Source organism: Oncorhynchus masou, chromosome 6, assembly GCF_036934945.1.
Source record: "Oncorhynchus masou masou isolate Uvic2021 chromosome 6, UVic_Omas_1.1, whole genome shotgun sequence".
In the NCBI taxonomy this organism is placed as follows: Eukaryota; Metazoa; Chordata; class Actinopteri; order Salmoniformes; family Salmonidae; genus Oncorhynchus; species Oncorhynchus masou.
In genome coordinates this window covers 20,276,466-20,298,809 of record NC_088217.1, presented here as the reverse complement: position 1 = coordinate 20,298,809, position 22,344 = coordinate 20,276,466, and the positions used below count along the sequence as shown (strand labels likewise).

General features: G+C 47.8%; 1 protein-coding gene across 1 annotated transcript in view; it reads right to left on the bottom strand.

Annotated features, from left to right (window-relative positions):
- The window catches only part of LOC135541487 (protein bassoon-like), a 168,904-nt gene that overhangs the window by 14,766 nt on the left and 131,794 nt on the right, over positions 1 to 22,344 (bottom strand). Inside the window, 4 exon segments of the mRNA XM_064967797.1 lie at positions 264 to 1,285; positions 1,677 to 3,786; positions 6,344 to 12,766; positions 15,248 to 16,084. Coding sequence (XP_064823869.1) covers positions 264 to 1,285; positions 1,677 to 3,786; positions 6,344 to 12,766; positions 15,248 to 16,084 — 10,392 coding nt within the window.

Below are 22,344 nucleotides of genomic sequence, written 5' to 3'. Positions count from 1 at the left end.
GCTCTATAAATATTATTTTGTGGTGCCCGACTCTCTAGTTAATTACATTTACATGATTAGCTCAATCAGGTATTATTAATTACGGAGAAATTATTTTATAGAATAGCATGTCATATCACTTAATCCGGCATAACCAAAGACACGACACCAAGAAGTGACAAATAAGAGGGGAAAATGACATAGGCCCAGTAATTTCATGAGTATTGCCAGGATACACAATTCAATTTATCTTGAAATACCAAACCCATCTCAGGTGTACTCACGGCTGTGGTTGTTGGCTGGCCTGTGGTAGGTCCGGCTGGCTGCCGGCCTTGGGCCGGAGTCTGGCCAGGTTTAGCCTGCTGTTGTGCTGGCCCTGGTCCTGCTATGGGTCCTGGGCCTGCAGTGGCTGGAGTGGCCTGAGGGCCCCCGGCTATGTTCTGGGAAGGCTGGCTCTGCTGTGGAGGCTGCTGCTGCTGGGTACGCTGCTGCTGCTGGGCCGGTTGGCCCCCTTCTGGCCCTTGGGATCCAGGCTGTCTGCCTGACAGGGGCTGTTGCTGCTGCCCGCCTGGACCCCCCTGGGGCTGTTGCTGCTGCCCACCTGGACCCCCCTGGGGCTGTTGCTGCTGCCCGCCTGGACCCCCCTGGGGCTGTTGCTGCTGCCCGCCTGGACTCCCCTGGGGCTGTTGCTGCTGCCCGCCTGGACCACCCTGGGGCTGTTGCCCCAGACCCTGCTTGGCCCCTGCAGAAGGAACCCCTTCCTGTCTCCTGGAGGACGTGCCTGGCGGCTTCTGACCCCTGCCACTGGTGCCCTCGCGGTGGTGGCCGGAGGCCGGGTCACGAGAGGAGTAGTCTCCAGAGTCCCGGTCCCGGTAGCCATCCCGGGAGGAGCGTGGTTCCGAGCCTCCCCTCTTCTGGTTGGAGGAGGAACCACGGCCCTCAGAGCGGGCGGATTGGTCTTTGGGGTGTGTTCTGGAGGAGCGGCTGGACGTCCGAGGCTCCTCGCCGGAGTGGCGGGAAGTGGAATGCCTTCCCGAGCTGCCGCCGCTGGTGCCTTGGTGACCACGGTGGTCGCGGGATGATGTGGACGAGGGGTGGCGAGGTTGGTTGTTGTACTCGTCCTGAGGCCACAGGTCCTGTTCTTCGGGAGGCTCATCATAGTCATGGTAGGTGTGCTTCACATTGGCGCCGGTCTGTTGCCTACCAGTGGAGATGTGCCCTGCGCTCCCATGGTGTCTGGAGCGGTTGGAGCGAGCCTCCCTTGGCTTCTCAAACCAGTCCGTCTCCTCCTGACCCAGATGATAGGCTTTTTGAACAACAAAGATTATCATCAGTCAGTTTACTTTTGCTTTATGATGTGTAGAGAGGAAAAGGAGAGAGAGACATACAGTCTGAACTGAAGCCATGCAGACGAAAGACAAAAAGACGGGCCCAAAGTCTCAAAAACATGGAAAGTCTTTCAAAGTCAAACAAAAAACAGCAAACAACAAAATCACAAAAAAGAAAAATGTTTCAGCAGGCAAAACGAAAAAAAGAAAACAGGCATATGTGGTTTCATGCATTGGGCACAACATTCACAGTCACCAAACAGAATGAAGCCATCATGCTACTCTGAAGAATCTTGGCATGCAGACTCTTTCCAGCAGACAGAAAGACAAGAGGAAGTCAGGCAGTTAGTGGCATTCAGCACCAGTTACCTTCACTGTCCGACACAGCAGCGTGCTGATCGTCTACGAGATATGGGTCATCTGGCTTGTACACGTGGCTCCTGGGCAGGTCCTTCATGTGGTGGTCCTGGACATCCGGCAGGGAGTGGCTGGAACCATACTGGTTCCTCACGTCATGGGGGTCCACTGGTACCCCTGTTCCACCTCGTCCGACCCCCACAGGCTTCCCCATGGGGCTGAGTGGGCTCTCCTCCTCTGAGTTATGGGTGCGCAGTCCGGGCCGTCCACCACCGCCTCTCTGAGACCGCTCCATGGCTTCCCTCTCGTAGGACTTGCTCCTGGAGGAGTCCCTGGAGGAGATCTTGTCCATGCCATAGCCAGTAGACCGGGACCTCCCCGAGCCGTACATCCGGTCCTCCTCTTCCAGGGCTTCCCGGCTTCCCGGGTGGCCACCATAGTACTTCCGTTGGTCGTAGCCGCTCTTCTTCACCCCGGACCGAGACACCACAGTGCAGCTGCCGCCGGTGGAGGTGGTCATGGTGTAAGAGGCCAGGTCGGACTCCACGTCCCGTGCCTCCTCGATGGGGGAGAACTTGGAGATCTTCTGCTCCATGCCCTGCTTTCTGTGCTTGCTGCGCTTACCGGAGGAGACAACTGCGGGAGCCAGGTTCTTGGATGGGTGTTTCTGGGTCCCTGGGCGTGTTGTGCTAGGGTGTTTATTATAGTCGTCATAGTAATAAGAAGATCCCCCACCACCTATAGTGGTGCTGGTCCGGGGGTCCACAGAGCCCTGCTGGTGGTAGCCTGTGGGGCCAGTAGACATGTACGGGTCCGCAGGCTCATTGCCATAGCCAGTTTGGTGCGCAGGGCCATTCTCACCATAGCGTCCTGCAACAGGATGTCCCAGAACGTCAACAGACGAGCCTGTGTTCTCTTTGGTCAGCTCGCTGATGTCGTCGATCATGACATAGTTCCTGGGGATGTTCTGCTCCAGGTTTGTGGTGTAGAGGCCGTCTGCAGCATAGGACGACGTGGGGCTATCCACACCGTGTGTAAGGACTGGTTCCGGGGGGCGGTACTGCCCATAGACATTGGGCATGGTGTTGGAGGCATAGACTGAGCCAAAGCCAGTGTCTGGAGCTGATGTGGCCACCGACACAGCAGGGTTACTGATCACCTCGTAGTTGGTGGGCAACTTCTGTTCCAGGTCAGCCAAGGAGGTCTGATGAGGCCTCTGGTGGACCATGAGGATCTCAGCCTGCGGCAGGAAGGACATGCCCTGGCCAGAATATGGGCTCTGGCCTGGGTAGGGGAGGTTCTGGCCCGGGATAGAGGGGTTGGGAGGCTGGAAACCCTGGTGGCCATGCTGCTGCATGCCCAGGTCTGTCGGGTAGGAAGTCTGGCCGTAGCCCCCATGGGCTGGGTAGCTTGGCTGAGTCTGGTAGCCTGGGCCTTGGGGTGGGTGGGGCTGGAAGGTGCCTGGCTGGGGCTGTGAGGCTATAGGGTATTGGGGGGGCTGGAAACCGATCTGTTGGTAAGCAGCGGTTGGCTGCTGTGTGGGCGTGGGCTGGCTCTGTGGGTACTGATAGGCCATGTAGGAGGAGGTGGGCGGGTACTGGGAGGCTGGGCCGAGGTCGTTGGGGAACTGGCTCAGCGGCGCCGTGCTGGGCCTCGTCAGCAGACCATTACCGTCGAACGTTCCCGTGGCCGCCACCATCCTCAGGTTATTGAGCTCGGTGTCTGACATGTAGTCGCGGGCGTCGCCCATGCAGCGCATGTAGGCCAGCTCCCTCCTCTCCCTCTCCTTCACCAGGGTCTCCTTGCGCTGATGGATGCCTAGTTCCAGGTACCGCAGCTTGGCGTCAATCTCCTTCTCCTCGTCCTCTAGCTCTTGCTGCTGCTTGCGGAGCTTGGTGGACTCTTGCTCCACGGCCTTCAGTTCGCTCAGCAGGCCGGCCTTGGTGACCCCCTGGGCAGGCCTGGGCAGCACCCTCTGGGGCTGCATCCCCGGGGAGCTGCTGTACATGTGGGACATGGCTGGGGTGACGATGGGGAGAGGGCTCTCCTCTGGAGGTGGGCTGGGTAGGGTCCTCTTCACCTTTCTCATCAGAGAGTTCTGCTGCTGCTGCAGGGTGGCCATCTGGAGAGAGAGGCAGAGAAACACCATCAGGATAACACTCACATAACATTGAACAGAATGCATGCATGGAAATCAGACTGCACTAAAGTAGATTCTAGTCCAGTCCCCTATTCTAATCAATATACCTTGATTCCCCTATTCTAATCAATATACCTTGATTCCCCTATTCTAATCAATATACATTGATTCCCCTATTCTAATCAATATACCTTGATTCCCCTATTCTAATCAATATACCTTGATTCCCCTATTCTAATCAATATACCTTGATTCCCCTATTCTAATCAATATACCTTGATTCCCCTATTCTAATCAATATACCTTGATTCCCCTATTCTAATCAATATACCTTGATTCCCCTATTCTAATCAATATACCTTGATTCCCCTATTCTAATTATACCTTGATTCCCCTATTCTAATCAATATACCTTGATTCCCCTAATCAATATACCTTGATTCCCCTATTCTAATCAATATACCTTGATTCCCCTATTCTAATCAATATACCTTGATTCCCCTATTCTAATCAATATACCTTGATTCCCTATTCTAATCAATATACCTTGATTCCCCTATTCTAATCAATATACCTTGATTCCCCTATTCTAATCAATATACCTTGATTCCCCTATTCTAATCAATATACCTTGATTCCCCTATTCTAATCAATATACCTTGATTCCCCTATTCTAATCAATATACCTTATTCTAATCATTCTAATCAATATACCTTGATTCCCCTATTCTAATCAATATACCTTGATTCCCCTATTCTAATCAATATACCTTGATTCCCCTATTCTAATCAATATACCTTGATTCCCCTATTCTAATCAATATACCTTGATTCCCCTATTCTAATCAATATACCTTGATTCCCCTATTCTAATCAATATACCTTAATTCCCCTATTCTAATCAATATACCTTGATTCCCCTATTCTAATCATTATACTTTGATTCCCATATTCTAATCATTATACCTTGATACTTTTGATCATTTCTATAGCTTAATTCAGAAAATGGCAATGTTACAGACTAATTTAGCATCAATGTAGCCCTTTCCTGCAATAAAATGACCTAGTGCGTGGAATGTTATTAATATTTGTCATAATCTCATAATTAATCAACATTATTTAAAAAAACAGTTTTTGTTATATTTCAGTCTGCTGTGACATATATAAAGTGTAATTTTGGGATGTAAACTCAAAATGGAATACATTTCTCTATATCTGACATGGTACAGATGTCTTCTTTAATTGAATCCTATTACCATGTGTGAGGTGTATACATTTGTTTCAGTAGATGTGTTTAAGACTACCAAGAAAATTCTGTGTGACCCTGATTTAGCTCACTGCAGTAAAATTAAGGTAAAATTTATAAATTGTATGTTTAGATTTGTGTGGGTCCATTCAACAATACTTTCATCATAAACAATATGTTTGTTATTAAAATGTACTCCCCAAAAGATGAGTGCTACAACCATGAAGAATGATGTCTAAGTGAGAGAGAATGGGCAACTTGGGAGCAATTCTCAGCATAAATAATTCATATGAATAATTTTTAGAGCATTAGAAGTTTCTAATCATAACATAGTCATACACGTTATCATAAAAAATAATCGTCCTTCATCCTGATCACTTATCTAGAAATCGTATGTCAACAACAAACAAAGAGTAATGATAAACATTCAAACATGGCTAGATTTCTTCTTTCTACTTACAGTTTAGGAGTTGTGTAGACCCATAGTGAATGTATTAAGTATCCGTGAGAATGTCATTTTATTCAAATGTTGATGTATGGCCAGCACAAATAAAACAAGAAATAAATGTAAAAATCCTCTTATGATTCTTATGTGTGCCTGTTCATCGGACAGCCCTCACACTGAGTACAGAAGGATCTGACTTTACTTTGAACAGCTGCTAACATGCCGGAAGACAGCAGGGCTGTACCAGGATGCCTCCACATTATGTCTCCCCCTGGCATTTCTAAGGGCTTTGCCAGATATAGCAGGGAAAGAATAAAGGAGAAAGAAAGGAAGGGGGTGTGTTTACACGTGCGTGTGTGTATGTGTGTGTGTGTGTGTGTGCGTGTACGTGTATGTGTGTGTGAGAGAGAGAGAAGAGACGGAGAGAAAAAGCAGACTGAAAAGGCAAAGGAGAAAAAAGAAAGGGATATCAGAGAAAGCTATGGAGTGAGAAAAAGAGAGGATGGTATAATGGAGTAGAGGGAAAGCTTGCCTAGTGCCTAGCATGGACAGCTGCTCTCCTGAGAACATTCTATTGCGTCCTTCGATGCCAAACCCTGTGTGATGCATCTGTGCTCTCACACAAGACTATCTAGTCTATTCAGTATCACACTCTCTTCAGTACATACTTTCTCTGCTCTCTACTGTATATAGCATAGTCATGAAAAAATGTCTCCCGTATTGTTCTTTCCTTAATAACTTACACTAACTATTTATTTTCATATCAGGTCACAATATGATTTACTCTTTGTTAATGTGTAACTTATTGAAGTGAAAGAGAAACAGTAATAATGTAACTTATTACATACCTGACTGTTGGAGAGGGCCTGCTGATGGTAAGGGGAGAACCTGTTCTTGGCAGGGTCTTCTGAGGTGGGGCTGAGGGGTTTGGGGTCCGACATGGAGCGCTGCACACTCTTGATAGGTCTGGGGAGGCTCTGGTGACGCTGAGGAGACTCTGCAGCTTTCTGCTGGGGCGTGACGTGCGCCTTGTTGAGCTTCTCCTGGGAGGCGAAGGTGGTTTCCATCATCCGATGGGGCGACAGCGGGGACACAGGGGAGTACAGCACCTGGGGAGACTTGGGAGGCTGGCGAGACGGGGACTCGTTCTGCTGCTGGATTTGGTAGTTGATTTCCAGAGGGTCGGGTTTCCTCCTTTCGAACTTAGCCACCCCTTGGGGAGGAGGTGGGGTGGAGCCCACCATCTGCATAGAGGTGGAATATGGGCTGATGGTGGTAGGGACGCTGAGCTGAGGGGCCACCACCCCCTGAGACTGGGCCTCCGGTTCTGTCTGACAGGCCAAGCTCTCACCCGTATGGGTTCTCTCTGGTGCAGAGATGTAGTGAAGCAGCTCCACCTTATTTGTCTCAGCCGCAGTGATGTGGATTGCAGGTGAGATCCTGCCCAACTGGTCGGCCTCAGTCTGGCATGAGGAGTCGTTGGTGGTCTGAATGGCTATGCTGGAGGAGGACACTTTGGCGGTTCCATCGGATTTGACCTCGCCGCTAGAATCTGAATGTTTGGATAAGCGTGATCTCCTGCGCCTAACCGGTTGCTCCCAAGCTGCCTGATCCTCGTCATCTGTCTGGACACTGCAGTCGGCGATCCGCCTGGTTCTCCTGCCCCTGCGGTTCATGTACCTGTCCTCACCCTCTTCATCGTCCGTCTGCACGCAGCTATCTGCAATCCTCCTCACCAGCTCCTCCTCCGATCCATCCCGAAGAGGAGGCATAGAGTTTTGCTTCTTCATGATCCTGGACCCCAACTGATTCTCACTGTTTTTCAAGGACATCTCAGAGGCAGAGCTTGGTATGGGCCTTGGGGTCACCATTGCTTGGACCACCTGCCCTTCCATGTGGGGTTGCCAGAACTGTACACTTTGGCCGTCCTGTTGAATCACCCTACCACTCTGGTCACAGATGATGAAACCTTGAGGAGTTCCTCCTCCTCCTCCACCTCCGACTACTACCCCTTGTATGGCACCTTGAGGGGTTATTCCTCCGACTACTACCCCTTGTATGGCACCTTGAGGGGTTATTCCTCCGACTACTACCCCTTGTATGGCACCTTGAGTGGACGCGGCCGCAGCTGATGCCTCCACCACTGCAGTCTTCTGCCTCTTCTGCTCCTCCAACTGCTGCTGGAGCTGCTGCTGTAGCGACTGGATCTGGTCCAGTTGCATCCTCTGCTGGGATAGCTGTTCCCTCTGCATGACCAGCTGGGTCTCCCTCTCTGATTGTTGCTGATGCAGGACATGCTGTTTGATGGTCTGCAGCTCCTGAATCTCGCGCTGCACCAGCATTTGTTCTTTCTCCCTGTGCCTCTGGAGCTCCATGCGGTCTCGCTCTAGTTCCTCATGCAGGCGCATCTGCCGAAGTTTCTCCAGCTCCACACGCTCTCGCTCCATCTGCAGCATCTGCTCCTGTTGCTGTCTCAAACGCTTCTCTACCTTTTCCAGCTCTGGGTCGACCAAAGTGGTGATGGTGGTGCTGGCTGCTGCAGTAGAAGCAATCTGGCGAATGGTCTGCAGATGGGGCTGCACTAGAGCCTGTGGAGCAGGCTGAGTTACAGGCTGGGACTGGGTTTGAGTCAGAAATGATGCTTGAGTTTGAGTTGCTATTTGTTGTTGCATTTGAGATTGCATTTGTTGCTGTATTTGGGACTGTATTTGTTGCTGTTTTTGTTGCTGCATTTGGACTTGCATTTGAGTTTGAGTATGGGGGTGTGTCGTAACATTCTGCGCTTGGATTTGAGTTTGGGGGGTCTGTTGGTTTGCAGGGACTACTGCAGACTGAATTGGCATTGCAGTAGTTTGTCCACCCATATGAGAAATTGGCTGGGCCAGTGGTAAGGTTGCAGCCGTGTGCACAGAGACGGCTGCAGAAGGCTTCCCAAGGTAGACAGGAGCTTCTTGGGTGGAGGTGCTCGTGGCAGGTACACTTCCAGGAACACCAGCCGTTGTAGGGAACTGGTTGGGAGGATGGTAACCGTAATGTCCCTGTGTGGACAGAGGCATCTTTGGGGTCATATGAGGCAACCTGGTGAGGCTCGCCAGTGGTACAGCGGTCACGCCTGCAGGGTAAGGTCGGTATATTCCTTGTGGCATAGGTTGCAGAACAGAGGAGGGCTGGGTGGTTATTGGCAAGGTAGAGGCTATTGGGGTGTTGATGGTGGAATATGTCATACCGTCAGCTCCCCTCATTGCAGATGGATATAAGGCCCGTATGCTTGCTTGGCTGGCATTGATCAGATTGGTTAGGGCTTGGCCGTGTGCAGTGGGCCTCCCATCAGGGCCATAGAGTAGGTTGGCTCGGATTGATGCTAAGCTTTGCTGTAGGTTGAGCCTGGCTGCAGGCCCTGCTCCACTTCCAGAACCATACTGCATCATCTCAGGGTTGCTGTACCGTTGACCGAACTGGTCCATAGAGTTCAGAGCTGCACACATTCGGCTGATCTCCCTGGCAGTGGTGGCACTATACTGTGCCAGGTTGGCGTCCAGTAAACCGGCCTGACCATAGCCATAGTCTTGGTTGATGTTGGACATGGAGCCGTACCTTCGCAGGGGCAAGGGAGGACCTGCAACATCTCCTTGATGACTTAAGTCTGTGTAGGATCCGTATTGTGCACCCATGCCAAGATATCCTCCTTCGTAGGCCTGATTCATGGTCCTCAGATCCACTGCCAGGTCCCCAGGGTCAGTCCTCTGATAGTACTGAAGACCTGTATTAGACAGGTTGGTGTCAGACATGGAAGGTTGAAGCCTGCCTGCAAGGGGTATAGGGTATAGAGGGACTCCCTGCATCGGTTTACGCTCCTCTGGTGCTCCTTGCATGCTTGCTGCCTGGTAGCCATTATTACCAGGTGGTGGTTGTTGTTGTTGTTGTTGCTGTTGTTGTGGCTGTTGTTGTTGTTTCTGCTGGCCTACACTGTAGTGTGGGGCAGGGGGTGGAAGAGTGACTTGGGAAGATTCAGTGGTAGAATTTTTCTGAGTTACGTTACCTGCACAGCTACCAGCAAAGGGTAGCTTGTAAACAACATCACAACAAGCCACTTGGTTCTCTGGTTTCTGTATCTGTCCACCAGTGAGATCCAGGACCTGGGGAGGAGGAAGCTCTTTGACCAGCTGAGTCACAGTGGTCATCTGAGACGCATTGCTATCTTCCAGTTGGACCATCATGACATGGGGCTTTCCCGTAGACAGGTTCATAACTGTGGGCTTGTTCTTCAACTCCAAGGCAAGCCCACTCTGACCATAGTCATGATGATTGTTAGAGGGAGGTAGAACTATAGACGCTGGCGGCATGGGAGATACTCTAGGAATCACACTGACCACAGGCTGGGCACTGCCACTGCTCGTCTGGCTAACCACCAGGTCTTTCTTCAGCAACAGCGGCTGGACCTGGTTCGCTAGGTTATAGCGAGCAAAGGAAGACTGCTGGTGCTGCTGGAGCTGCTGCTCGAGGAGCTGTTGTTGCTGTAGGAGCTTCTGCTGCTGCATCTGGAGCTGCTGCTGCTGGATGCCCAGATCCTCCAGGCACGCATCAATCTTAGGAATGGACGGGTCAGTAATGGGTGGCTTAGTTTGTGTAAGACACATTGCTGACCCAACGCCTTGCCCCAGATCCATACGGTTCTGCAGCGGATCTCTGTAAATCACTGGATGCCCCTTCGGCTGAGATATAAACATTGAGGCTGCCACGGTGACGCTGACTGTTGTTGGAGTGGACGCCGAAACATGCGGCTGCTCTTGTGCATTCAGGTTCATGGCAGCATTCAGTGGCTGCACCGATTTGTGATGGTTGTGGGGTTGTTCAGCATTGAGGGAATACCTTCTTGTATCAGTTGCCAGAGATGTTAGATCCATGCCCTGGTCTGTCATGATGATTGGGGCGGCCTTCATTGGTGCTTTCAGGTCTACTACTGATGCAGGTCTAGTCGGACGCATTTGCATTTGGCCCTGCTCTACGATCCTAGAGGTACCTGGGACATTGGAGATCCTACATAGGGAGATATTTTCCATTGATATTGACCCACGACTGTATGTGGTAGCTGTGGTTGTCATTGTCATGCTTATACCAATATTAACCCTCTCTGCATTTTGGGGCCTCTGTAAACCACGTTGAGGGGATTGTTGCAATAGATGCATTTGTGGGGACGTTGGAGAGCTTGTTGAAGGAATATATTGCTGACACATGGGTTGACGGATAGCCTGTGTTGGCGAGGACAGGGGAGAAGTGGAGGAGTTTACAGTCAGAGGCCTGGCAGGACTGGTGGTGGTCTTAGAGCCCAGCGTTATCCCCATTACTGGTGAGTCGGAGGAGGACTGTTGTCTTGCAAGGCATGGCGATGCTGTTCTTCGAGGCATCTGGGCTCCATGTTGTTGCGATGGTACTGGGGAGGTTGCGCCACCAGCGCCAGGCTGAGAATCTTGTGGGGACACCCCAGGCCCTGTAGGTTGTAGGGACAGGGAATGAGTGGGACTCTGTGAGGGAGAGGGGGAAGGGGAAACAGGAGGACTGGGGCCTTTGAAATAGGAGAAGAGGGAGGATGCGATGGAGGGCGCTCCAGGGTCAGGAGGAGGCGCCCCCTGTGCTGGCCCCTGAGGACCTGGTCTTCCAGCCACTGGGGGGATAACACCCCCTATTTTGGCAGTCTGCGTCCTCATCCGGTCTTGGGTTTCTTTCGATAGATGCTGTGTCACACTGATTCCTGGTGGGACCCCTTCTCCAGCCCCACGTGGGTCGTTTGGGGAGAAGGAAACAGGTGCAGAGATTTGTGTGGGACTGGAGCCAGGGGTTAGAGGTGCTCCAGTGCCTAGATGTTGTTTGCTGCTAGGCTGAGGTGCTCCAGCCTGTTGCCTTTGTGGATTTCCTTGTGGTTGGCCTGGTCTTCCTGGCTGTCTCTGCTGCAGCATCTCTGCTTTCCTCATCATTTCTTCATATACCTCCTCTGCACTTTTCAGTGTCTTGTCCAACGGTGAAGTGGCAGTATGTTTTTCAGTGGGGGAGTAGAGAGACATGAAGGTGGGTAGGTTGTGGTGGCTTCCTGACTTGTAGAGCTTGGAGCTCATCATTTCAAAGCTCTCGGCTTCTGAGTCCATGGAAGGGGAATACTCTGAGCAGGAGGATCTGTGGAGCTCCTCCATCTCCGCTGCCTGTCTCAACTCCTCTGTCGGGGAGGCATCCTCGATGGGCGAGAGGTTGCTGGGGGGAGTCTTGGATCTCTCTCTACGTCTCTGGGCCCTTAGCTCCTCTTTGTCCCTCTTGGTTTTCCTGGCTGTACTGCGGATCCTCTGCAGGTCCAGATCTTTCATTTTCTCCTGCTCTCTCAGAAGCTCCTCCTCTTCTCTCAGCTCATCTTCCTCGGATGAGTCCTCGATGGTGGGCAGGAGTGGGCCGTGGGAGCGGTGGCGAGCCTTCCTCTGCTGCTTGGCTTCCTCCAGTCTCTGCCTGCGGCTGGGGCTGCTGTCACTGTCATCCTCCATGGAGGACAAGGAGGTAGGGGACGTGCCAGATGTGTAACTGGGAGTTGTGGCAGGAAGGGTGGATGAATACTCCCCCCTCGACCGCTCCTCTGGTGATCCAGTCAGACTCTCCATCTCCAGCTCTGGCTCTCTGAGGTCATGCTCTGAATTGTTCAGCTCAATGGTCTTAAACCGCCGCAGGCCTCCTTGGGAAGCCATCATACCTTCGTCGTCTTCGTCATCTACCCCCTTGGTGTCCTCCTCAAAACTACTGGAATGGTGGGTGAAGCTGCGTCGTTTCTCCTTCCCCAAATCCTTTTTGTTTTTCGTTTTCTGGTAGCCGTACTCTTCCTCCTCCTCCATCTCATCCTCGTCAGCGCTCATTTCCATGATCTTCCTCCTCATGAACTCCTCATCTGTCATTTCTTTATGGGACTTCTTCTGCCTGGGCGGTAAGGGGGACAGACCACTCTCGCTGCTGTCCTCCACATAGTCGTGGCGCAGCTTGCAGCTGAGATCGTCCGACACCTCCCCGTCAGAGTTGTTCTCCCCGCCCTGGTCTGTAGCGGTCTTGGACCTGGACTCTAGCAGTGGCCGCATGAAGCTCTCTAGCTTAGTGATCTCAGAGGGGCTGGAGAGGCTACGTTCACTCAGCTTTAACCCCGGATCCTCACGGATATGGCCTGTGATCTCGCCCACGGAGCCAGAGATCCCATCTGAGGAGTATCCCGTGTCACTGAGGCTCTGCGTGCTGGACTTGTTGGAATCCTAAAGGAAAGAGAGAAACAAGAGAGACAAGTCAGAGGCCAGTATTAGCATCAGTCCTGTTGCCCCCTGACTGAAATAATTTATGTAGCAAAAAGTCTATTACAGGCAACAGTGCACCCTTTCTTTCCTATCGTTTCACCTAACTCATCGGCAGAGTTACTTTATTTCACAGATGATAGGGGTTGGGATAAAAGTACTGGAGTTTTTACAGGCTGTATTATTATTCTGGCAAGACATGAGAATAATTACATTGAAAATAATTCAGTCATCAAAGCACAGGCAAATACAGTTGAAGTTGGACGTTTACATACACTTAGGTTGGAGTCATTAAAACTGTTTTTTCAACAACTCCATAACTTTCTTGTAAACAAACTATAGTTTTGGTAAGTCACTTAGGACATCTACTAGTCATTTTTCTAACAATTGTTTACAGACAGATTATTTCACTGTATCACAATTCCAGTGGGTCAGAAGTTTACATACACTAAGTTGACTGGGCCTTTAAAGAGCTTGGAAAAATCCAGAAAATAATGTCATGGTTTTAGAAGCTTCTGATAGGCTAATTGACATCATTTGAGTCAATTGGAGGTGTACCTGTGGATGTATTTCAAGGCCTACCTTCAAACTCAATGCCTTTTTGCTTGACATCATGGGAAAATCAAAAGAAATCAGCCAAGACCTCATAAAAAAATTGTAGACCTCCACAGGTCTGGTTCATCCTTGTGAGCAATTCCCAAACACCTGAAAGTACCACATTCATCTGTACAAACAATAGTACGCAAGTACAAACACCATGGGACCACGCAGCGGTCATACCACTCAGGAAAGAGACGCATTCTGTCTCCTATAGATGAACTAACTTTGATGCGAAAAAGTGCAAATCAATCCCAGAACAACAGCAAAAAACCTTGTGAAGATGCTGGAGGAAACAGGTACAAAAGTATCTATATCCACAGTAAAACGAGTCCTATATCGACATAACCTGAAAGGCCGCTCAGCAAGGAAGAAGCCACTGCTCCAAAACCACCATAAAAAGCCAGACTACAGTTTGCAACTGCACATTTTTGGAGAAATGTCCTCTGGTCTGATGAAACAAAAATAGAACTGTTTGGCCATAATGACCATCGTAATGTTTGGAGGAAAAAGGGGGAGGCTTGGAAGCCGAAGAACACCATCCCAACCGTGAAGCACGGAGTGGCAGCATCATGTTGTGGGGGTGCTTTGCTGCTGAAGGGACTGGTGCACGTCACAAAATAGATGACATCATGAGGGTGGAAAATTATGTGGACATATTTAAGCAACATCTCAAAACATCAGTCAGGAAGTTAATGCTTGGTCACAAATGGGTCTTCCAAATGGACAATGACCCCAAGCATACTTCCAAAGTTGTGACAAAATAGCTTAAGGACAACAAAGTCAAGGTATTAGAGTGGCCATCACAAAGCCCTGACCTCAATCCTATAGAAGATTTGTGGGCAGAACTGAAAAAGAGTGTGTGAGCAAGGAGGTCTACAAACCTGACTCAGCTACACCAGCTCTGTCAGGAGGAATGGGCCAAATTCACCCAACTTATTGTGGGAAGCTTATTGAAGGCTACCTGAAACGTTTGACCCAAGTTAAACAATTTATAGGCAATGCTACTAAATACTAATTGAGTGTATGTAAACTTCTGACCTAATAGTAGAGTGATTTTTTCCCCCAGCTTTTATTTCTTTCATCACAGTGAAATGTGATGAAAGAAATAAAAGCAGAAAAAAAATCACTCTACTATTATTCTGACATTTCACATTCTTAAAATAATGTGGTGATCCTAACTGACCGCAGACAGGGAATTTTTACTAGGATTAAATGTCAGGAATTGTGAAAAACTGAGTTTCAATGTATTTGGCTTTGGTGTATGTAAACTTCTGACTTCAACTATATATAACAGATAATGTAATTAACGTTATTAAAGCTCATGCAACTATATCAGATAATGTAATGAATGTTATTAAAGCACAGGCAACAATTACAGACAATGAAATGCACACAAATATGACTGTAAAAAGGGTAAGATAAAAAGTGACAAAAACAGTTAATTCAGTTAAGAACAAATTCTTATTTTCAATGACGGCCTAGGAACAGTGGGTTTAACTGCCCTGTTCAGGGGCAGAACGACAGATTTGTACCTTGTCAGCTCGGGGATATGAACTTGCAACCTTTCGGTTACTAGTCCAACGCTCTAACCACTAGGCGGATCATACAGGTAATGCAGATCAAACAGGCTTAACATTATGATCGAACTAATAAAAACACCAAGAAAAGATACCAAAGATGATGCATGGTAAACGGCTGATGCTTGGGGATAGAGATGACAAGGAGAAGGGGGATGAGAATGATATAATGATCATAGTGATGATGACGGTGACAACAACGATGACGAGTATGACGATTACTAAAATGAGGTAAATTAAATTCCGGTGGTAAATCAAGAAGAATTACGGTGGTGAAGATGCTGAAGTTGAAAAGTTGCAGGGAGCTCACGTCATGGTGTTTTGACTTCTGTGAATCTTCAAAGGGTTTCTTCTTTTCATCGTGTGATGTGGTGATGGCTTCAGGTGCTCCCTTCTTGGGCGAGGCTTTGGCTTCATTTTCCTTATGAGCTTTGGGGACGACTTTAGTTTTATCCTGGCCCTGCTGCTGTTTACCGGCCTGCTTGTTGGGTTTAGGTTGAGTTGGTGAACTCTTAGTAGGAGAGGGTGCACCCTTGGTAGGGGTGGATGCAAATTTAACAGGGGAGGGCTGGGCAGAACCCTTGCTCTGGGCAGTGAGTCCTGTCTGTTTGGCAGGGGAGGGTGTGCCCTTAGCAGGGGTGTATGCTGTTTTAGCAGAGGACAGTGCACCCTTGGCTGGGGAGGGCTGGGCAGTACCCTTACTCTGGGCAGTGGGTCCTATCTTTTTGGCAGGGGAGGGTGTGCCCTTAGCAGGGGTGGATGCTGTTTTAGTGGGGGTGGGTGCACCCTTGGCAGGGGAGTGTGCACTCTTACCTGGGAAGGGTTGTACCTTGGCAGGGGAGGGTTGGGCAGGCCCCTTGCTCTGTTTGGCAGGGGAGAAAGGAGGGCCACTTACTTGGGCACCCAGTGGTTTTTGTTGCTGTTGAGGATCAGTGGGCCATAGCCCATCCTGCTGATTGGGCCCTCTCTGCTGAGGCTGTTGTTGATTGGCTGGAGCTGAGTGCCGTGGGGATCCCATTGGCTGAGGAACAGGAAGAGGAGCATCTCCCAGGGCCCCAGACAAAGCTCTCTGGGTCTGGCAGTTCAGGCAGAGCCATTCTTTATTCTGAAACACAGACAGAACAAAAAGAGGCCTTTAGAAAACTGCAATGTACAGGATTGTATCAAAACAAACATTGTCGGTTGACTGCAAACTGAAGATTATTCTATAATGATCATTCAAAAAGGGACAATAACAATGTCAGTCAAAGAACATTTACAATCAAGAAACAATTAATAAAACATAGTCAGGAAGAAACATTCAACAAACAGCCTCACACATACCACAGTGACACATAATGTGGTAGAAGTGGGATGGTGGGAGCTGAGAAGAGGTGCCTTACTTGTCCAACACGGTGAGTCTGCTTGAGTAACATTAAGGTAAGACAGGACAGGAATAGTACTATCGTTGTCTGCACTACAGCGGTCTGCACTACCTGCTGTCTGCACTACCGCTGCGCTCACAGCAGCACTTAAAAATTAAGCATGTCCTCTTAACTGAAATAATATAAAAACACAACTCTCCAATAAATCAGCCTCGTAGAAGGTTTAAGCCGCTAATATACACCAACGCTACATCCCAAATAGCACCCTATTCCCTATACAGTGCACTATATAGGGAATACAGTGCACTATATGGTGCACTCTATAGGAAATACAGTGGAATTTTGAACACCACTATTTTTCTTTCATCTGGAACAGTCATTCGGATTCCCATGTAAAATAGACTTTAGAGTGACCCATAATATATATATATCACCCATAATATTTTTGGAGGATAGGAACACTCAACATTTTTCTCATGGCTAACTACCAGAAAGTTTAAAAAGATAGGCTGAGTGGGCGAGAAGCTTATATTCATGAGCTTGCCTTGACTGACAGCTCTTTGTCAAGCAACTTGAATGCAGTGAGCAGTGTTGCAGTAAAATCATCTCAAGCTAATTTGGAGATACACAAAGCAATGATGTCCATTTTTTAAAATACATTTCCCGTTTAGTATGTCTCTTGATGCGGTTCACAGCAGCAGTGATGGATGTGTAGACAGAAGAACTGCTGTCAGAGTTTTGGATGACCTTTCACCCTATTTTGTTCCATGCTGGCTGAAGACCTAGCTAGCCAGTAACTAGTTAACACCAGATAGATGAAGACCGAGCTAGCCAGTAACTAGCTAACACCAGACACAGATGAAGACCTAGCAAGCCAGTAACTAGCTAACACCAGACACAGATGAAGACCTAGCAAGCCAGTAATTAGTTAACACCAGACACAGATGAAAGGGGAAGCATAAGTATATTTGCCAGAGATAAATAGTGTAAACTATTATATTTGCTAACACCCTACAGTCACATTTTGGCACCAGTAGAGTAGCTACACAAAACATACAAATGTATGTGGAAATTAGTGGATTCAGCTACTTCAGCCACACCCTTTGCTGTATAAAATCAAGCACACAGCAATGAAATCTCCAGAAACAAACATTGGCAGTAGAATGGCTTTACTGAAGAGTTCAGTGACTTTCAACGTGGCACCGTCATAGGATGCCACCTTTCCAACAAGTCAGTTCATCACATTTCTGCCCTGCTAGAGCTGCCCGGGTCAACTGTAAGTGCTATTATTGTGAAGTGGAAATGTCTAGGAGCAACAACAGCTCAGCCGTGAAGTGGTATGCCACCACCAGCTCACAGAACGGGACTTCTGACTGCTGAAGCATGTAGCGCGTAAAAATTGTCTGTCCTCAGTTGCAACACTCACTACCGAGTTCCAAACTGCCTCTGGAAGCAACGTCAGCACAAAAACTATTTGTTGGGAGCTTCATGAAATGGATTGGCCAAGCAGTCGCACACAAGCCTAAGATCACCATGCGAAATGCCAAGCATTGGCTGGAGGGGTGTATAGCTTGCCACCATTGGAATCTAGAGCAGTGGAAACTCGTTCTCTGGAGTGATGAATCAAGCTTCACCATCTGGCAGTCCGATGGACGAATCTGGGTTTGGCGTATGCCAGAAAAACACTACCTGCCCCAATACATGATGCCAACTGTAAATTTAGTGGATGAGGAATAATGGTTTGGGCTGTGACCCTTAGTTCCAGTAAAGGGAAATCTTAACGCTATATCATATAATGACATTCTAGATGATTCTGTGCTTCCAAATTTGTGGCAACAGTTTGGGGAAGGCCCTTTCCTGTTTCAGCATGACTATCCCCCTGTCCACAAAGCAAGGTCCATACAGAAATGGTTTGTTGACATCAGTGTGGAATAACTTGAATAGCCTGCACAGAGCCCAGACCTCAACCCCATCGAACACCTTTGGGATGGATTAGAACGCAGACTGCAAGCCAGGCCTAATTAACCAACATCAGTGCCAGACCTAACTAATGCTCTTGTGGGTGAATGGACACAAGTACCAGCAAGCGATGTTCCAACGTCTAGTGGAGAGCCTTCCCAGAAGAGTGGAGGTTGTTATAGCAGCAAAGGGGGGACAAACTCCATATTAATGCCCATGATTTTGGAATGAGATGTTCCACGAGCAGGTGTCCACATACACTACATGACCAAAAGTATCTAGCTATATAAACCATGCCCCACTGCAAACATGTCTTCTCCGATGTTGGTAAGAAGGTGGTACTTATTAAAATTAGAGTTAGGGTGATGTCACCCGATACCATTAATAATCTCACCTCATTAATCCAAGTGTTTGAAAAGGGGTGAGGGACCAGTATCTTTTGATCAACATTTCTCAATGTAGAAGCAAGTGTCATTTTTCATAGATCGATCTGGTTTCATCCAAATATCATCCAATTTCATGAAAAACATGATTTTGGCTGTTGGTGTTCAGGATCTGAACTAGGGTTGAACACTTTCCTGGTATTTTACAAATGTTCCATCTCGAGAATAAATCCCTTTTCTCTCGGGTAACTGTAAGAAACATATTAAACTCATGTAATAACGCATTCACTGACTGTTGTCTGCCTGTGGCCTAACCATGCAATTGTGGCTTGCACACTGTGTCATAACCCTACCCTCCCCCTGTTCTTCTGTAGATACTAATCGCACTGGTAAAACCCTGTACGGGTGGCTGATTGAGATAACACATATACTGAACATATATACTGAAATTCCTAAAACACAAACACTCGACCTCCTTCGGGATGGGCTCCAAAGACAAAGAACTCTGTCAAGAACCAATGGGATACGGACACCAGGCTGGAGGGGACTGTCTATCACCTACAAGCAACCTACCAGAAACCAGGACTACCAGAATCTACCTACGACATTTCAATGTATTTAAGGGTCTGCATATCATGTTTCGGTCTCTTTTTCCGAAAGTTCCATAAGAGCTGGACGAAGGAGCCGTGCGCACATTTTGCCAAACATCATTACACATTGAATAAACGGTCTTTTATTATACCTTATCCGCCTTGTCCAGAGTCTCAACTTGATCTCATTTCCCATATACTTATTCATCAACATAACCCGGTATTTCCCGCCAAAACCAAAACCTGTAGTGTCGGTCAAAGGCATCATAAAGCATATAAATAAGTCTGGATTTGATTAGAGCTTTGATCAGCATGAAAATGCCAACCCGATGCTACCTGAACCTGATGAGCCCTGCATTGACATTTAATGAGCCCAAGCCAGAATGATTGACGTTATCCAATAGGCCTACAGATATGATATGCTGCACATTACCCACAACAGAAAAACAGAAAAGCCCATAGATGTAGCTAGCTATACGCTCTCTTGGGTAAATAAACTAGCTCCATCCAGTAGGCTAATCTTGTTGCGTGTGAACTGTATTACTGTACTGTGGTAATGTGGTATTAACGTCATTACATATACACGCCGCCAGGGGGTGTATGACTTGAGTACCGAGGGGTATTCTCTTATTATTTCACCTTTATTTAACCAGGTAGTCCAGTTGAGAACAAGTTCTCATTTACAACTGCGACATGGCCAAGATAAAGCAAAGCAGTTCGACACATACAACACAGAGTTACACATGGAATAAACAAACGTACAGTCAATAACACAATAGAAAAGTGTATATACAATATGTGCAAATGAAGTAGGATTGGGGAGGTAAGGAAATAGGCCATAGTGGCGAAATAATTGCAATTTAGCAAATTAAACACTGGTGTCATTGCTAGAGTATTGGAATGCACTCAAATACACACGTTGAGTGCAGCTGCGACTGCCTGCCTGTTACACCATGCTCAAGGGTTAGTAGTAAAGTAATCGGTGGACAAAGAGATGCTCCCTCACGCCTTCCAAAGCATGAATAGTTCCATGGGTTACTACATGCACTGTATTGTGTGGACTGGAATTACGCACATCGTTCAAACCATGATAAAGCAGAAGAGAACGTGCGATTACTAGGCAGCACATACGGCCTTCGCTAGTATAGGCTAGCGAATTTGATTTTGAAATATAATAGGGCCTATTTGTATAATTAGTAGGCTAACTATATACCTTCCATAATATTTCCCCTAATGTTATTAACCTACCTCATATTTCTTGCTTCAGTCCTTCCTCGCTTTCAACAGTTAAAATACGTTTCGTTATCCTCATCTTCATCATTCTAATGTCATCCTTGTTTAATATAGGACTGGAATTAGATGCAGGAGGCTTTCACTTTTCTTCGCGAAGATTGAATGATTTTAGATTTAAATGAATAACTGTTATAGCCTACCGCCATCGCATGTTCACTCTTCTTTCAAACTACCCTGAGTTATGTTGGCTGCTGTATTTAACGTTCAGCAACAACAACAAAATGTTTGCGTTCCTCTTAGAATAGGCTATTGTTATAAGAAATGCAAACCATAATAATGTCCTGCAAGCTATTATAGTCAATATTTTCCTGCATGGGAATCCAAAGAGCTAAGGAACGTTAATAAGGAAGCCAGCAGAGCACCGTAATGAACACGTTGGAAGACATTGAACTGGTTTTAAGCGCAAGGCGATGCAGGTGTTAATTTGTAAAGGACCACAGGAGGTAGCTGGGTCCAGGGGCAGGCAAAAGGTCATGCACAGAGGTTCCAAACAGGCAGGGAAAAGGCTAGTAACGTCGTTCGGGAAATCAGGTAATACGTTTGTTATGTACCCCAGTTTCTGTGTTGTGGTTTTGTTTGAATGTGTGTGTTTCAGGATGGCTTCCTGAAATTCCCCCAAGCAGCTAATTGGAGCTGACCCCGCCCCCTCGTCAGGATACAGCTGTATCCCATTACAGACTTCTCTCCAGCTGTACAAACCAGTGTTCTGTTGCTCAGAAGAGAGATGATTAGTGTGTCCTGTGTTGGTAAGCGAGTTGAGGGTGATTACCTGTGTTGGTTGTTTCTCAAACAGATTTGGTATGTACTATGTTAGTTGTTGCTGAGAGAGCTGATGGTTATGTTCTGTGTTAGTTTGTTGCTCAGTCAGAGAGCTTATTTGGTGTCCTGTGTTTTTTGTTGTAATATTCTGTTTCATTTGCTCACAGGGGGGGAAGGTACCTCGGGAGTGCTTAGGCAAGAGACATGCGGGTATACATAACCCGTTGTATTTACTATCTATACACTCTAGGCAAGACCTGGGCGGACCACCCCCTATATTTTGGTTGGCGCACCAGGTGGTCCTAAGGTAGGTAGGAGAGGGGGCTTTGACATTTTACTTTCTTTGCTTTGGTTCCGTCCAGCCCCTCTTCCCCAACATTACCGTGTGACGGAATAAATTCCCTGTGAACAGTACCCATCTCTTCCTTTGTCATCCTTACTCGCACCTAGAGTCCCATACCTCTTTCACTCCACGGGGAGTGGAGTTATAGCCGAGTGTTGCGTTCCCTCTTCCTAGCGGCGTACGTAACGTTGATAACAGGAAATCTGATAGGCTAAAACACAGGCAGTGACTAGGCAAAGGTGTCGTTTGTGAGGCAGGCAAAACGATCATACACGGGAGGCTTAGATCACAAGGGGGGAACCCGCGCTCCGAATAGACGTGTCACAAAACAGGCAATACTTCGCAAAGAACAGAACTAGTTTGTGTGTGTGATAATGACATACAGGTGATTGTTCACACAATGTTATGTGTTTGAGAGCGTGAGCTGCGTTCAGGGGATCTATCTACGTGTTTGAGAGTGAGTTGGAAGCCGACGTTACAAGCACAGGTGATTGCGCAAGAGACCGGCTATACATTAGATGCTTATTATGCATAACCCATCAATTAGCTAAATATAAGGCTAATACTGCATTAAATGTATGCCTATATACTTTACGTATCAATCTAGAAGAGTTGATGGAGTGTTCGCGCGTGTACTGATTCAAAGCAACAATATTCGAGTGCTCGGCAGTAAA